Consider the following 17,804-nt stretch of genomic DNA (forward strand, 5'->3'; position numbering starts at 1 on the left):
CACACAAAAACAACAACCCAAAATCTATCGTAGCCAGCTGGGATTTTTCTTCACCTTATTGTTTTCGTTTCAATCAGCGATGTCAAAGAAGTGAGCCCGATGAAGTGGATGTTTGGCACGCGGAACAGTGGGCGGTCCCTTTCCTGCATTCCAAGAGGATACAACTGGATTGTGACTTGCTACCCTCTGCCCAGGAGAAACATTGGTGACAATTTGGCAGCCATCATGAGGTTGGTCAATAGGAATCACGAGATTGCACTAGGCAAAAAAAATAAAGATACTCTAATTTTTTCAAAACTTACTCAAATACAAGTAGCTTAGTACTGTCCACTTTTGTTTATAGGTTTAGGTTATCTTGTAAAACATTCAATAGGGTTCTGTAGCTCTATAGTAATTTTCACATCTAAGCACTAAGCAGCAGTTTATGAGGTCTTTTTAGATTATTATTATTATTTTTATTTTTTTTACAGGTACAAGTTACTTTTGTACCACGTTTACCTCCATACTATCTTTATACATCATGGTGAACTGTGAATGCACCACCAAACTAAATACTTAAATGACAAATCCAAAACTATTATATAACCCTGGTCTGTATGCAAATTTTACAAACATCAAGAACTATTTGTATCAATTCACACAACCAACGAATTACTTTGAAGACCTGGACGGGTGCGAGATTATATATACATATAGACCGACAGCGCAAAGCTGGAGTTGCAACCACTGTAGATAAAAAATAAACTTTAGGTTAACAGATAATATGGTTGTTCACAATGTTTTGCTGGCAGTTTTAACACTGCAAAGTGCAAACTCCTTTAATTTCAGCATTATCTTAAAAAATGTCACTTGGTTGAATGAAAAAAAAAACCCAGCAAGTTTCCTCTCTGTTAAATGTTTGTTGGGTTTCTTTAATGTGTGAACAGTTTTATTTCCAGTGACTCATCTTTATCTTTTGCTTCTGAACAGCACAAAATTGAGGACATTTCAAAAGACATTTCACTGTACGGTAATATGCATCATAATTTCCTGTGCATGCTGTTCAATGTGTGAACATCGCAAGTAATAACAAACATTTGAAGGCAGGAAGGAAGGAAGGTCGGAAGACGGAAAGGAGAGTACGCTCCGACTTGGCCGCGTTTTAGTACTTCTTAGCGGAAGGGAAGGTTATCTGGGAGACAATAGAATACTTAAACAGAAGTGACTCAGCATCATAGCCAGGTTGCAGGAGTAGGTGGCGAACGAGGCAAGCCGCCACACTGACTCAGAATCAGCCATCAGACCAAGACGTAAGGTAAGTGTCACCGTAGCCTTTCTTTAAAGCTTAAAGAGCAGTAGAGGTAGCGACCTAGTGCGATTAGCCAAAGAGTAGTTCCATTAGCTCGTCACTATTATTCCTCAAGTCCACTTTCGCCGTAATGGATGCCAGCTTTGTGTACGTTAGTAAAACCTCACTCTACAAAGCTTTTAAAGTGGTCGCTGGGCGTCGAGTGGGCAGCCTTGGGTTTTCGCTTTGCGATTAGCACTCTCGAATTCCGCCATGGCGGTTCGGGTCCGCATGCTGAGTAAGGTGTGGCTGAACAGTGTTAAGAATCGCCACTGTGGTGTCGTGACCCAATATGGGACTGATCGACAGTCAGGTTGCATATTCACGAGACAACCATTCAAATTAACGTTTGTATCAATTGAGAGCCTTCATTAACAGTAAAATGCATGATTTGTGGATTTGTGAGTAAACCTGAGTATGTAAAAAAAAAATATAATAATAATAATAATAAAAAAATAATAATAATAATAATTAAAAAATAATAATAATAATAATGAAAAAGCAAGCATTCTCACAAATCTCCACTCTTGTAGGAGCAATAAATAAATAAATAAATATGGCGGCCCTATTAGCGAGTACACGAAGGCAGATATGATGTTTTAGACATCTTTTTTTTAGGGTAAATATTTAATATATTAAAGTAAACAGTAAAGAAAATATGTGCATTTGTGATTTAACACAAAACTTTGACATTTAGTTTTATTCCCCTACATCTCTGAAGAGGAGTTCTTGTAGGCTGAAATGCCGACTTTTTTTCTTCTTCTTTTTTTTTAGATGACAGTGCTGGTGCTGGACAAAGCTTTTCTTTGTCATAGTCCATAAAGTGAAGATTTCTGTCATGCAAATGAGTCATTTTTTTCTTTTTTTTTAGATGACAGTGCTGGTGCTGGACATAGCTTTTCTTTGTCATAGTCCATAAAGTGAAGATTTCTGTCATGCAAATGAGTCATTTGTCAAACTTTGCCATTGTGTGGGTCGTGTGACTGCCAGGCTCAGTTTGACTGGTGAAAAGGTGTCAAATGCCACTAGTGGTTATGTTGGATTGGTGCAACAAAGTCATGTGACAGAAGTCTCTCTGAGAAAGCAAAACCGTAATAAGCCATAATAAATGCATTTAAAGAAAAAAAATGTAGAGAGTGGAATATAGCGTAAGGTAATGGAGAAAAAGTATGAAACAAAAGCTATGGAAAATCACTGGATGTTTGGATGGATGTTACTTTCTTTTTAGTTTGGCCTCTTGTGTTCCTCCTCTGCCCTCAGTTGCCATTCACACACAACACATGCTGTTTAACTGCTCCCCCATAACTACTGTAGTTGCTTGTTAGAGCTAAAAAAAAAAAAAAAAGGATGATACAATAAACTGTAAGAACCAAGAGAGGCAAAAAAATTAATAAAAAAAAGGTAATTACTTAATAGAGGCTATGATTTGCAGGCTGCTTTTATTGCAGCTATAGAGATTGCGGCTTAAATAAAACGTCAAGAAAAGAACAATCGCATGTAAATACGCAGGGCCCCATCATATAGTAAACACAACATGCATCATCTTCACTCACACTCATTTTGCCGAGCGCCAATCAATACTTCATATGGATTTCACCTTTAAGGCGTTAGACTCTTCTCTTACTCTCTGGACATCTTTCTCTCACAAAAGGAGCTCATTTACACTCGAAACACTGCTTTGCCATACAACACGATGAACACATCTTCCATGTGGTGGTTGCTTAACGACAACATAACTCTCTTCAATAACTGTAACATGGCTAACTCGGTACGGCTTATCAGTTGAGATGTGCTACATGCGCACGGAGCGGGCTGCCGCGTTAAAGCCTTTCATTAAAACAAACACAAGGCCTGGCACTCTTGTGTTGCTGCGTTTGTCCCCAGAGACAGAGAGAGTGGGGTTTACCGGGGGGGTTGCTAGCTTGTGCCGTGGAAGGGTACGTTTGCAAAACCTCGCGCCATGGAGCCTATAAGCTAGCTCCGCGGTCAGCGTGCTCGACTCTCAAGCCTTACTGCAATGCACCAGTAAATTAATGCCTGATAAATGGCTCAGACTAATTATGAAAGTCATAGAAAACTAAAAGTTGCACAATCAATTTGTACAAAGACATGAAATTGACCCCATTTTTACATCAGGGCTTCCAGCCTTTGCACATTAATTTAATTATTTATTTGTGATTTGTACGGTGCCAAGTGAGCATTCAACGATGAAAATATGCAAGCATGTTGTTCATACTGAAAATAACTGCAGCGGCGCCTTGAGGTATGAGTTTGATTTGTCTCCTCAGTCAAAACAGTCAATCAATCTCAAATCGTTTGTTCCCATTGAATTGAATAGAATGCCAAGGTCTCGTTGGCCTGCTTTGTGTAGGCTATTGATGAAAAAAAGCACTGCTGCTGTTTTTGCCGCTTCCCCGAGGAAACGCGCAACGGATTAGCAACCCCATCAGCAAGTGATCTGTTCCCGTCTGTACTTCCATCTCTCTTTGCCTGCGATAACACTCTTTACTCTATGACATCAACTGCGACAACAGCGCTGACAGCCTTGCTGCTGGTTTAAGTGATTTCGAATGACTGACTTGACCGGCCCGCTTTTTTTACTCGGCGAGCACCTAAAGCAATAGAGCCGCGTTCGGAGACGAGTGATGTTCTCGACAGCGGCAGACAACTGCTGCTGTGGTAGGAAATTGTATAATTCAGAAGAGAATAAAAACAGTAGTTCCTCCTTGCAAGATGTGAGGCTCGCTTCCTTAATGCGAGAATTGCAACAAAAAAAAAGGGGCCGCACACGTTTGCTTCCTCAATTCATCTCGAGGAACAATGGCTGGATAGATCTGTTGTTTTAGATCTGCTGATTTTAATGTTCTAGACAAATTCACTGTAGACTGTTAGTGGTTTGTAAACCACAGTGGACTTTAGAAAAAGAAGAAGAAAGTAATTTCGTTTGCAGATGATTTTTCAGGCAACTTCCATGAAAACAAGATCTGAAACCAAATAGAAATGTTGAGCAACAAGAACACAGAGTCAGACCTCTGCCAAGGCCAAACAATGGCAGACAGTAGCTTAGTGCTGCTCTGATGAAGTTAGGAAACAATATTGTGCCCCTACAGTTCTGCAGGTAGCAGTATATGCGTCGTCCAAAGAAGGAACTAACGGCAATTATTTTTATTTGATTTTTGTAGTCGACACAAACGTAAATGACGAGCTAAAGCTAAAGAGGCTTGCCACTCCACAACCATCTTGTTTTCATACTCTACGTTTGAGGCTTAGACACACGTGGGCAATTTTACCCCCAGTTTATTTACAAATGACAACGTGTACATGTGGGAATGATTAAAAGGATGGCACTTTCCCCTAGAAGACAAACACCTCCCGATATCGGGAACAGGAAATGTGCTTCCTTCCCATTTACTGCTGCCGCTGGGCTGAAGACCACAGCGTATTTAGATGACCACAATCCACATGTCAAGAGTATTAACTTGTTATTTCCCTCTCAACAATCCTGAAGTACGCCGGCCAATGACTGATTGCTATATTATAGTGTTGCACAGGGTGTTATGGTAATTATGCTAGGCTATAGAGAATAATTTATTTGGTGGATGAATTTGCAAACATTTGTAGAAGCCTTATTAATACAAACTAACGCGTTGCTCAGAAGGCTCCTTTGCTCTTCCTTTAATTAGGACAATCATTTATTTTATAATCAAACAAACGACACCGTGTTAAGGGTCCCGCAATGAAAAGTCTACGAGCACTTGTTCGAAGTGGATGTCTGGATGGAGGCAGATTGAACCGCTTTTAATCATCCTATCATAAAGTAGCTTTTAGAACCTTGAATTTCATCTGGGACCTCTGCCAAAAATAACGGTTTGGGCAGAGCAATGTAGCAATAAGAGAGAAAGAAGGTAGGCCACACTTGTTTAAGTAAGTTAGGCATGACTAGAAGACTGCGCACTCCATGGTGGACTCACAATTGAGAGGGCAGCCATCTTACGTTGCCATTGTTACTGAAAACTGTTATGTGTGTGTGCGCTTTATACTCGGATCCCTGTATAGAAAAATGACAAACTTCACTGTTTGCATCAACCATTTGGAGTATACGCCACGAACCCCCATAATTCAGTACAAACCCAAACTCCCGCCCTCGGAGGAAATGCTGTAATTTCCGCCTTACGATTTGGAAAGTGTCTGAATGAATTCCTTTTGATTTGCGTTTGACATGAACTCCCACCATAATTAACCCGATCTCTCCGTGACGACGACTTCCTCCGCGAAGCCATTGCGGCACATATCAAGCGACTATCTCATTCTGGTTCTTCCCTTTAAAGTCGCTGCCAGCTGTGACGCGCAGCTGCTCTCTGATCACAATTATGACGTTACGTTCTTCGGAAAGCCCCGTCGCACGCTGCGGATAAATGGTGCGATTGATGTGTGACAAAAGCGCAGATGGCAAAACACAATGCCCCTCAATGTTTAGATGGACGTGGCGGGGCTAATTACTGCTACAGTGGAGCTTTGTAGCCACCATGGGTCTATTTCACAAAGCGGGTTTAGTGAGAACTCTGGGTCAAGAAACCCTGAAATGTGGGAAACTCTGCATTTTTCCGTTTCAGAAAGGGAGGTCATTGAAACCAGAGAAAAAGAGCCTGTTTTATACAAAGAGGTCATTTAAGCCTCCATGAACCAAACCTGGTCGGTTGCAGGTTTTCCACAATATACCTCGAGGTTTTCTCTGTCCTCGCCTCCTTTCAGACACATTTCCTCATTCATAAAGTCCGCTGCGGCGAGTTTTTGCGTAAATATAGTATAGTCTATAGCGTAAAGTTCACTCTTGTCACGAACATGGCATGTCCTTTTGCCAATTGACCCTATTGATGAAGGTGCCGCATTATTGCGCAGGTTACACCAAAAGGTAAAAGGTCAGAAAGGTAGAATGTTAAACAAACAATATGAATTGAAATTGAATTCTAAAATGCTTCGTGAGCCATTGGACAGATGCCAATACAGGTGAGACTTGTTGTCGCCTGTGTGCTCCAGTTAAAAGTTGGGCAGCAGTGTTCCGGAACAATTGTAATTGAGTGAGGGAAGTCTGGCTGTCACCAAGGGCGTTTCGATAATCAAGTCGAATGAAGAAAAAAGCATTAAAAACTCCTTTAGAATCCCTGCAGAAAAACAAAAGGCTTGACCTAGATAAAGTTCTCATCTGAAAAGAAATGGATTTTAGAACAGAATTGATCTGTTGATCCATTTTAAAACCACTGTCGATTTCTACCCCCAGATTAGTAACACTGCACTTGATATAGGGAGTTCCTCGGTCAAGAGGGGCTTTAAGTGCCCCACTGGGTTCAAACATTATGACTTTGGTTTACTTGCACTGAAATTGAAATGGTTCAGAGCCATCCAAGCTTTAAATGACCTTAACCCGTCTGTGTTATTTGTCCATTTTCCGGCATTTTTATGTTTTTTTGTGTTTCATCAAAGAAAAAGCATTTGAAAAAAATACACTAGGGACCTGACATTTCACCAGGATTGTGGATGGGGGGGGGGGGGGGGGGATCAGGGCAAAGAAATTAGTGAGTGTCTCTCAAAAAATTTAAAACTATTATGGTCTCCTACTCACGAAGTGGCCACACATTATTTCCCCCATCCCGTTTGTAACCCCGGGGCAACCTTCTACGCAGTAGCCAGAATCAGCAGCCTTGAAACTGCGTTAGTTTTGTTTTCTAACGAGGGCATCATACAGCGAACCATAAGAAAAGCTTCAAGCGGCTTGAGGAACTAGGCAAGGCTCTAATTTGGCCTGAAATTTTGAAACGGGAAGCCGAAGGCTTGGTGGAGCAGGTGGAGCATGCAGAGCAGCGTGCTGGACCCCCGTCTAAGCGCAAACAATGTGGCCTTTGCACAAAGCCACTTCGGGCTTCAAACGTTTTGCGCAAAATGTGGAACTTACATTTGCAAAAAACACATCAAGACCCATTGCATGAAATGTTAAATGGGAAAAAAAAAGTAGTTCTGATGTTTAGTTAGTAGTAGTTCTTCGTTTCAGTAACTGGTGTTTCATATTCATGAATTCTGCATATTTATTCTGTCATCAAAATCAGTTATTGTGACTTTGACCTTCTTATTCTAAAGAAAAAAATATCTTGTTACGACTTCATGACTTATTCAAGGATCTAATTATGTCATATGAAATATTTTACTTTTGAATTATATCTATCTATCTATCTAGTTAGTTTTGCTGTTAGCATAATACTGCTATTATTGTCCATTGGGGCATTAAAAAAAAAAAAAAAAAAAAAAAAAAAAAAAAACTATATATGTAGGTCTGATGCCACTGAACATTTTGAGCGGTTGAAAGTGAAAAAAAGTTTTCATAAATTATCACACTTCAAAGGAAAGGCCTGATTTGGGACAAAATTACAAGAATTTTATGCAGAAAAGTGCCATTGTGTAAAAACTGGGCATGCATAAAATAAATCTATTGTTATGACTTATGGACTTGTTTAAGCCTCTAACTATGTCAAATGAAATATTCAAATTAGTTTTTTATTTTATATATATATACAGCATAGTTAGTCTATATATGTATAGATAGGTAGTTTTGATGTTAGCATAATACTGCTATTATTGTCCATAGAGGGCATTAAAAAAAAAACTATATATGTATAGATAGGTCTGATGCCAGTGAACCTTTTGAGCGGTTGAAACTGAAAAAAATATTCATAAATGACAAAATTATCACACTTCAAAGGAAATTTCAAAGAATTTAATCAAAACAAAATAACGTCCACGGGTTAAGGTACTCTCACACAAAAAGTGGAACAAAATGACTATGAAGGGAATCAGATTCAGAGAAAATAGGACAGGACCAAGAGTGGAGCCTTGGGGGACTCCGTTTGCAAGAAGTGCAGCGAAAGAATTATATTTATAATATTCAGGGTTCCTACACAAGTATGGAAAAGTTATTGTGGTATGGAAAAAGTATACTATTAAAATTTTGATGGCCAGTCCATCTGCCATTACTTTTTAATGTGCATCTCTATAAAATACATAAATAAATAAATACATTAAGTCATTACAACAGTTTTAGTTTGGTTTAAAAAAATACATATTCAAATTTTTTTTTAATTAATTTATAGAGCAAAATATATTGAGAGTAAACAATAAAAGTAACATCACTCAGTATAATACAGTTCAGTTGTACACTACTGCAAACTCCAACTGCAGCAACATTGTTTGATTAATACTTCTCTGACAGTCTCATTAAAATGGAACATTATCATCTTTCAAGTCAAAATTTTTGTACTGGATCCCGAGGACAGCCACTGAAGCATTTCTTTTTTTAATTCTCTCCAAATTAAGACGACGACTTAGCAAGGCCTTGTGCCAAGGCGTCAGGTCTTAGTGTGATCGCAAATACATCACATATACTATTTCTGTTTGGCCTAAATCTGTGTTTGACTTCCTTCCAATTCTAGCTCATCCTACATTAGCGGTGGCGTTTTTAGACAGGGGGCGGAGCTTGTTGTGGTTAGGACAATTGCAAATCTGGGCCTGCTTGAAATATGACACCTGATTACGCAGGGGTAGCAATGCTAAGCTAGTATTAACAATGTATACACAGCAACATTAGCCATGGCTGCTAAACTGCACAGCACATACAGGTAGAAATCTGATTGGATAAAAAAAAAAAAAAAAAAAAGTACTGGAAGCAACACAGCCAAGAAAAATGCTATGAAATGGAAAATGGAGTGCCAGGAAAAAAATAATACAATTTCATTAGAATTAAGGTTGCAAATGTACAAAGTCCACTACTGGGTAGAAACATATCTCTGCAGGCTACTGTGTCACAACTTCTTTCTTTGTACTAAAAATTTTAAATGAACATCCTTGAATGACACTTCATCATCAGCCTCTTGTCAAGAATGGGAACAGAGAGAAATGTTCCCGGTGTTTGAGGACAATGCACCAACTGAAGGGTACAACACACATCTCATGAATTCAACAGCAACAAGAAAGAGAAAATGTTGAAAATATTCAAAAACCTTTGCAGGGCTTATGAGACAAGAATGGAAAATGTTCTGAAGAACGACCAACAATGAATGCATTTTAAATGACCGTTAGGAGTTTTCCTTTGAGATGCTGATGCCATATTTTGGCCTTCACATAATTAGTCAGTGTCATCCCTCACCAGGACCACCGGGGTCTCACATTACCTCACCATTAAGAGGCGGGACTGTGACCGCGGGATTAGTGTCAACATTTATTTAACCGTTTTCAAACCACTTCAGCAGTTTAGCAGACCTGCAGTAAATCCCACTAAAGCTACAGATAATACTCAGCATTATGGGTAATCTGGTCCCTGAAGCAATTAAAGTCCAGCATAAAAGTTGACATGCCCTGTAAACTAAACTGCAATACTGCAAGCAAAGTAAGGTATTTATGTACAAGTGCGGAAATCTTTAAACATGGTATAGAAAAGGGAAAAAACAGTTTGGGGTTAGACACGCCTCTAATTTTAAACAATTTCCCCCACAGGAAATAAAGAAAACAGGGTCAAACTGTCGCCATCATAAAACCGTTATTAAGTGTCCAGGCTATTTTGAGCATTCATTCCAGTCAAGGAAGTGCAAAATCAGCGAGACGGTCGTCAAAAACTGACAAAAGTATTGGGACACAATACAAAAAGCATCACTGGAGGCCTTTAGTACATTTCTAAACCAAAACATGAATCGATGAAAAGGCCAAGTCTGATTGTCAAATCTGTGATGGGCTGGCGACCAGCTCAGGGTGTACTTGACCTTACCCGACATTAAAGAACTGCTAACGGCTTATAAACACAGTAGGGCTCTGGGGTTAATTAGTGGAGCCCAGAGTTCCAAGCAAACACGGTGAAGTAGCATTTTGCTGTTATGCTGCACACAAATGGAATATCATGCCAATAGAAATGATATCAGCCCCAAATGTGAATATTTTTAAAGGCAGGTTAAAAAAGGAAGACGGTTTTTTTTCTTCTTTTTTTCTCCATGGCTATGGGTGGGCGCTTATTATAAGGCATTTTTAAAACAAATTTTCCAAAACGTTTTTATTGCACTGTATATTCTTTTATTCCTGCACTTTGGTTTGAAATGACCCGGGTCGATGAATAGGTTTCCCCGCATTGTCTGATTCATAATATTCTTGAAATTGCAGTAATCTTTGTTTAGAAATGTCAGATTGTTCATCTGATTTGCAACAATATAATAAATCAATACATGTATTACCAGTTAGTTTTTTTCTCCTCTCTTTTTTTTTTTTAAATGTAAATGTTGAGAAAGAAAAAAGAACATCAAATTGCGATGAACGTGACCCCTGAACTCCAATGAATTTGACAGCCAAACTCTAGAGGGAGCCCTTGACCAAGTCTTGATTGTGAATTTAACAATGAGCAGTCATTGCTACAAGTTGGCAGAGAAGGACTACAATACAAAGTGCACTTTGAGCGCAACTTTTTCTGCCCCATCAAAAGGATTTAGAAAGCTCATGTTCTCACACACATCCAGCAATTTCTCCACTGCTTTTGTTCATCCTCCATAACACTCCTGACAAGGCGTGGCAGATTTAGGACTCAGGCGCGGAGATACGAGTTTGCCGCCAAGGCAGATATTTATTAAACATAAAACTCCTCGTTTAGAGGGGAAAACAAAGGCTATAAAATATCAACCTAAAGGCGCTCCAAAAGGGAGGATGTCTCATCTACAAACAAAACTAAATTACTCCTAAACTAAAACTATACTATGGCTATACAAAGTTACAAACAAAAGTTCACACAGAAGGCAGGACAATAAGGCTGAGGACTATGACTGTGACTGGGCGAGAGTGACTCGGACGAAACCACTTCGGCACAAGACAGGGGGAGACGCAGACCATTTAACACATGAGGGTAATGGGAAACAGATGGACACGATCAGGAATCAGAGTAGTCACTGACACCGCATGACGAAGAGGAAGTGACGTAAGACGGGAGTAAAGTCCGAATTTTCAAGATGAAACAGGAAAAGTCAAATCTCAGACGAGACCGCGGTGTGACAACTCCATGTGAGAATCCCAGTTGATGTTTTTATGATGGTTTAATCAATAACCATGATGACTCAGCAGGGAGGGGAAGGGTGTGCATCAGGACGAAACTGAAAGCAAAATGTGTTTCATCCTTCAGCACTCTTCTGAAAACCATTTTCCTTTTACAGTGCGGGGGACCAAGGATGACATTTTCAAGCCTGCTTTTTGTCGGCTTTCTAATAGAATTGACTCTTGCCACAAAAGGTATGTATCTATCTTTGTCCTTATTTATTTTTGGTTTCACATTCACTCATAATAGTTGTCCGGCGTGATAGGAATGGGCATTGGCAGGCTATGACAAAATGTGCTGTCATTGTTGAATTATTACTGTTATAATATTGGTATTGTTGCAATCGATGGATGGTAAAAGCTTTTTTTCCTGCCGGTGTTTTTACTTTGCACATTAGCTTTGAAATGAATCCGCTGAGTCTCCTTTATGGCATCAAGCAACAATAAATTGTACACAGCTGGCTGGCATAACGCTCTCGCTGGGCAATTGTTTTTTAAACAAAATTTAGATTTTCAGGCCGGCATGGTGGTGGACTGGTTAGCACGTCTGTCTCACAGTGCAGAGGATGTTGGGTTTGAATCCGGGTATGGTAGGCGGGCCTGGAGTGGCCCATCTGAAGCACTGAGAATTCCCTGGTGGGCTACGCCCTTACAGGCACATATTTTGGCCCAGGGGTCCATTCCAAAATTAGGAAATAAATGTGGTTTTGGTAGTCCTAGCCAGGCCTATAGTGACATGCATTTTCAGGCTTGGTCGCTAAGTCGCTAAGTGAGTCTCAGTCTCAGTCTCAGTCTCGTTTTTGTTTTTTACAGTGATAATGATCTTCAGGCTATCAGGACTAATTATGAATTGTCATTGCATTTTCTTGCATTCATTTACAGGATTGGTTCACGTCAGCAATGTTACAGCCGACAGTGGCAAGCCAGTGGCAATCAACTGCAACGTGTCGACAAGGAGCGGTGGGCTCTCAGTCAAACATATGGAGTGGTCCCAAAACCACAAGCCTTTGTGTCAAGTGAACAAAGATGGGGAATTGCACCACAGCAAAAATACAAAAAGTGACTTCCGCTGCGAGTACAAAAAAGACCAGCTGTCGCTCATCTTTGCAAAAGTGCAGCCGGAGGATAGCGGGGCCTCAAACCGCTACATGTGCAAAGTGCATTCAAACCAGGGAATGTCACATGGATACGGCTGGATAGAACTGCAAGGTCAGTCCACATCGACATCATCAACATCACCACGAGATTTTCGTTCCATTTAAAGTATCAAAAAATGTACCCTATTTTCATTGAACTCACACAAAATGGCCACAGAAAGAAGACTTTCCGTGAATAAACTACACGCCATGCTAATTGCTATGCTAACCTAAGATTGGCACGGCAAGCACATTTAACACTGGAATCAATCAAGTGCTTGCGTGATGGAGTACACTTTTCACAAACATTTGGCTAGAACCGCATTAAAGCGGAGTGTATCAGCAGGCAAATTAATGTAATCGCTAAACTGAAACCAGAATTGAATTACTATACGGTTAAAAGTACATTAATATAGTATAACATATTTATAATACCAGTAATGTTATTGTTTTCACAAGAGTCTTAAATTTTGATTTTGACTTTTGAGGTCTGTACAATAAATGTTATCAAAATTGTCTAAGTTATTAAAAAAATAATAATAATTCAGCTTTTCTTCTAAGAAAATATAGCTTGCTGCTATATACAATCGGAATTTAAGAAATAAAATGTTTTGATTATATTAAAAAGAAAACAAATATCATATTTTTACTGTTCTGTCCACCAAATTAGAACATTGGTGCTCAAATGAAGTCATTGATAACAGAAAATAAATTATTTCGAGCCTTGAACTGCATCAGTGGAAAACCAACAGTCACCAGTAAACTACAGTACATTAGTTTCACAGTTTAGCTAACTGATAGCATGTCAAACAGTAACTGAGCTTCGTGTTGGTTCCGCGTTTAATCAATAAAATACACAAACATGTAATAGACAATACAGACACTGGCTTTAGTCCCATTAAAAAAATAAATAAAAAAATAAAACAGTAGTTAAATGCTAAGATAAAGTGCAAAGTGGCTAACTTTGCGCAAGATTGGATGACTTGCTTAACCCAAGTATTGACTTGACTTGATTGACTTTTGCTATAGTCCCTTAGGACTCCCACCCACTTCCAGGACCCCTCTAATTTAACATGACCTTACTGAAACGTGATGTGGACCTGATGGCGTGTTGTTTTTTTGTCACAACTGACATTTATAGAGGCCGAAACTGCTGGGTGCTTGAACCGCTTAGTCATCAGTTGTGCACATGTTGCTAAATGTCCAGTATTGATTTTGCTGCAACGGTAAGTGCCTGTTGTCTGCCTTTTAAAGGATATTTTTTGCCTCATGAATGAAATGGCTACCTATAAACATCAAGTAAGCCTGTTAAACGGTAAGTCAATCTAAATGTAAACAGATAAACAGATCTAGGTAGAAAAGAGGTGAAATAGGCCAACTATAAATGTAGTTTAAAAGTATTAAAAACCCGGAGGATTTTAATAATGACTTGCAAATAAATCCTCAAGTTAGACAACAATTACAAAGTTGGGTTATTGTAAGTAACCCAATTAAGTGGGTCAAAAAGGAAGTGACCACCACTTGGGTGAGTTTGACCAGACTGTTTGGGTATTTCATTTCATTTAAAAAGTCGGGTCAAATGAATAACTCCATTTTTTGGATCATATTGACCCAAGTGGTAATTGGGGATAAAATTAACCAATTTGGTGTGTTTTTGTCATCGTTTTTAGCGTGTAACATGTTTGAGTGCAAACATTGATTCCAACCTGATGGTCTGCTCCTCAGAGTGCTGCGGGGCGGTCAAAGGCGTGTTGTCCAAGGACGGTCCGGTCTGCACGTTCAGCGACGTCTATCCGGATGGAGACGTCGTATGGTCTTCTCAAAATCAGTCGGCGGGACCCGTAAGGCATAACACTTTTAAAAGTGTAGAAGAAGGCGGCTGGTTAACTATTCGCAGTCAGCTGGAAGGGAATCCCACCGGGGCCTTCAACTGTACCCTGATGAGCATCGGATCTGGAAGACAAATTGCATGCAATTCGTCTGACGCTGTATTATTAGGCGGGTATGGAATCAAGCCTCAGGGATTCACAGGCAATGTTGGGAATGATGTTGGATCTCTTCACCCTTCGCTGACAATTCTGTTGATATCAACCCTACTTGTTGTCATGCAGCAATGAAGGTTTTGCTCATTCACTCCCAGCCATTTTCACTGAACCCCCTTCGCTCCCGGCTGTTTTACAGGCCCACAGAATATTGTGTTCTATTGCTATGAAAACATGAAACCAGTCAACCAATCAGCTCCCCTCAGCGACCTGTATTGTCCAGGCTCGTCACTTTGATTGTATTCTTTTTGTTGCTCTAACATCTTTTGTCACATCCCTGATCAATTATTCCTCTCTGGCCTCCCTCCCAAACTCAGCAACAAACTCCAAATCATCCAGAACTTGGCAGCCAGGATCATCACAACTGTTCTCAATCAACTTCACTGGCTAGCTACACAATACTAAATCATTAACAAAACCCTGCCTCTCACACCTACAAAGCTCTCCATAACTTACGTCTGTGACCTCTTGCGTCAACACACCCTCCCGCACCCTCCGCTCAACGTCTGCTGGTTTCTGTACTCCGAAATTGCCTCAACTCCCTCACAATATTTAAAAAGCAAATAAAAACTCATTGTTCAAACTCACATATTCGCTTGCAGCTGTTTTTTCTGATTTGCTGTTTCTGTTATTCTTTTGTTGTCTTATTGATGCTTTTTTTTTTTTTACTTCTGTTTTGACCCATACTTTATAAGATGACCTTAGCTGACATGAAAGGCGCTTCTAAATACAATTATTATTTAACTTGTCTGGTTTAGTAACAGTGAGGTATTTTGCTGATAAAGACCAAGGTAGTGCTGCTTGTACGGTCCAAAGGTTTATGATTGTGTTTCTACTTTCTGATTGACGTGAACAAAGAAATTAGCACTGTTGAGTGGTGGTAACAAGGGAGCAGCTTGTCACCATAGCCTATAAACAAACATGTCTCCTGAAACTGGGTCAAATATAATAGCTTTGTTTGATTGTTTCTTTACTATGTCAATGGCAACAAACATAAGCCATAAGCCTTCAAGTCACCACTATAGTAAATTTCAGGAGTTAATTCTAATAGTAAGTGGATTAAGGGATGAGAAACTGAAGAAAAGCTGCTTGGTCAACTATGAGTTAATTATTGCTTTCTCAATGGACACCATCAGTTATGGGTTTAGGTTAGATTTTCTTTTCTTTTTAACGTATCGATTGAGCCTTCTGTCTCTACAGTCTCTGATGGGCTATTTTTGTCAAGGTGCGCTGTATTTTTAAACAACAGCTAAAAAGTCAAATGTGATGCATAAGACGGGGCCAGAGAGAAAGACATTTTCCAAAGATCATGTTAAGAATATTCTATTGTGAGGTCATACAGACAGTTTTAACTGCAAAGCTGAATTCTGTTGCTAGCCAAAAAAGGAGCACTTACTGAAGTATGCATAGTTGCTTAGATGAGTTCAGATGTGTACCCTCATCACTTGTTGGAAACGGGTTCCCTGCCATTTTGAATTAAAATCATAATTTATTGGATTATGTGGCGTTTGTGGCATTTCTTCATAATACAGTGTTCCCTCGATTATCGCTAGTACCCAAAAATACGAAGAAGTCAGGTTTATTTAATTTTACATTTATATAGGTTTTGAGGCTGTAAAAACCTTCACCATGCACTTTATACACGTCTCTTTTTTTTTAAAGAGGTATACTACTAAAAAAAAAGTGCAAAATTGCACACACAAAAATCCACAAAACGGCAAGGCAGCGAAAGGTGAACTGCGTTATAGCAAGAGAACATAATTTGTAGTCTTTTTTTGTTTTTTTTCACAGTCTAATTTTACTTTACATCAACTGTAAATTTACAGCATATTATTGTATCCATGTGATTGGCTAATGACTAGACCACCTGGAGCCCAATGTCAACTGGGATAAGATCCAGCTCACCTGCAACCAATTGATTATTTTAACCAAACAATTATATCAAGTCTATATGTAATATATAAAATAGTAAACAATATTGCTGAAATCTACAGTAAAGAAACTAAACATAATGTGGGCAAATACTGTAGTTTAGAAGTTGGTTGTTATACAAATAGCGGTGTAAATGCATGGTGAACAGTGAACACTATACAGAACGAAATGTATTTGTTCTAAAAAATAATAATAATTGTTTTTACAATATTAAAGATAAGTGGTATTGAAGATGACTGGATGAAGTCCCCCATAGAGATTTTTCAATGAATTTCAAAAGGTAAAAGCAGGGAATTTTGCTTGCAAAGATCACGCAAGTGCTTTATGGGTATATATTGCCCCCTGGTGTATCATTTTGGATCCGCAGTTCTTAAACATGGAGAATAGCTTTGAGTGTTTTCATAATGGTCATAATTATCTCTCATTATTTAACTTCATCATGGGCCTCAAAGTTCAACACAGTTCTACTCTCAGATTACAGTTTACTTCACTTCCATGTCAAACTATTTGAGTATTTTCAGAATTTGAAGCGGGTTTTTTTTGTTTTGTTTTTTTGCTTCAGTGCATTTATTTCTTAAGATGAGACAGCTGAGAGCATTTTCAAGTCACTGGTTAGAGTCGAGAGAGTAAAGTGGAGCTTTTAGCTTGACGGTGCATTACCAGTGCCACCTTGTCACATTGACCTGACAACACAGCCCACTTTTGCGAAATCCCTAGAAGTGGCATTGAACATTTTATGCTGGGGGTGTGGTGATATGATCTTCATGCTTCATGGTGAGAAATCGCAGTTGCAACTTGCACAAGGCCTGCAGTTCTTTAGACGTTTCCCTGTGGCTCATTGTGACCTCCTGGATAAGTTGTCAATTTGTAATGTATCCTCTGTGATCAATAAGTGATTACTGTACTGGGAAACAGTTATCAAAGAGAGCTGCCCCCCCCCCTTAGCCTCATCGCTACTTTTATAGTACATGCATTAAACGCATTTTAAGATGGCCAATTCATATACCTAATTTCACTACACAACATCATTTTGATTTTCTTCGTATGTAATACCTTAAATTTCTTGAGATGGTTAATTTGGTGTTTAGTCAACTATAATGTTCAAAATAAGAAAAAAATAAAATCAATATTTGTTTCTACTGTGTGTGTAGTAAATCTATAAAATATGGACATCTAAGCAGTATAGAAATGGAATATACCCCAATTTCAAATTATCAATCGAACTACTGACATAAATGAAGTTTCCTACAATATAGTCTA

At 39.1% G+C, this 17,804-nt stretch overlaps 1 protein-coding gene across 3 annotated transcripts; it reads left to right on the plus strand.

Moving 5' to 3' along the window:
* The first annotated feature begins 1,166 nt into the window (after positions 1–1,166).
* On the plus strand, positions 1,167–16,073 carry LOC147169645 (uncharacterized). Of its 3 annotated transcripts, none has more exons than XM_086082980.1 (4): positions 1,167–1,294; positions 11,554–11,629; positions 12,317–12,643; positions 14,296–16,073. In XM_086082980.1, the coding sequence occupies exons 2-4, from the start codon at positions 11,569–11,571 to the stop codon at positions 14,685–14,687; spliced, it is 780 nt and encodes a 259-aa protein (XP_085939106.1). In that variant the 5' UTR covers positions 1,167–1,294; positions 11,554–11,568; the 3' UTR covers positions 14,688–16,073. The 3 variants fall into 3 exon arrangements, with proteins under 3 accessions (XP_085939106.1, XP_085939108.1, XP_085939107.1); XM_086082982.1 differs by lacking the exon at positions 1,167–1,294 and adding an exon at positions 11,380–11,404; XM_086082981.1 differs by lacking the exon at positions 1,167–1,294 and having other exon boundaries at positions 11,413–11,629.
* Positions 16,074–17,804: the final 1,731 nt, after the last annotated feature.

Source organism: Leptonotus elevatus, chromosome 8 (genome assembly GCF_054856555.1).
Source record: "Leptonotus elevatus isolate MCC_2025b chromosome 8, RoL_Lele_1.0, whole genome shotgun sequence".
Taxonomy (NCBI): Eukaryota; Metazoa; Chordata; class Actinopteri; order Syngnathiformes; family Syngnathidae; genus Leptonotus; species Leptonotus elevatus.

Bases quoted from the DNA above. Each gene is read 5' to 3' on its own strand.
- LOC147169645 (XM_086082980.1), top strand. From the start codon at position 11,569: ATGACATTTTCAAGCCTGCTTTTTGTCGGCTTTCTAATAGAATTGACT. The intron at 11,630-12,316 runs GTATGTATCTAT...ATTCATTTACAG, and splicing joins ATTGACTCTTGCCACAAAAG to GATTGGTTCACGTCAGCAAT. The intron at 12,644-14,295 runs GTCAGTCCACAT...TCTGCTCCTCAG, and splicing joins CGGCTGGATAGAACTGCAAG to AGTGCTGCGGGGCGGTCAAA.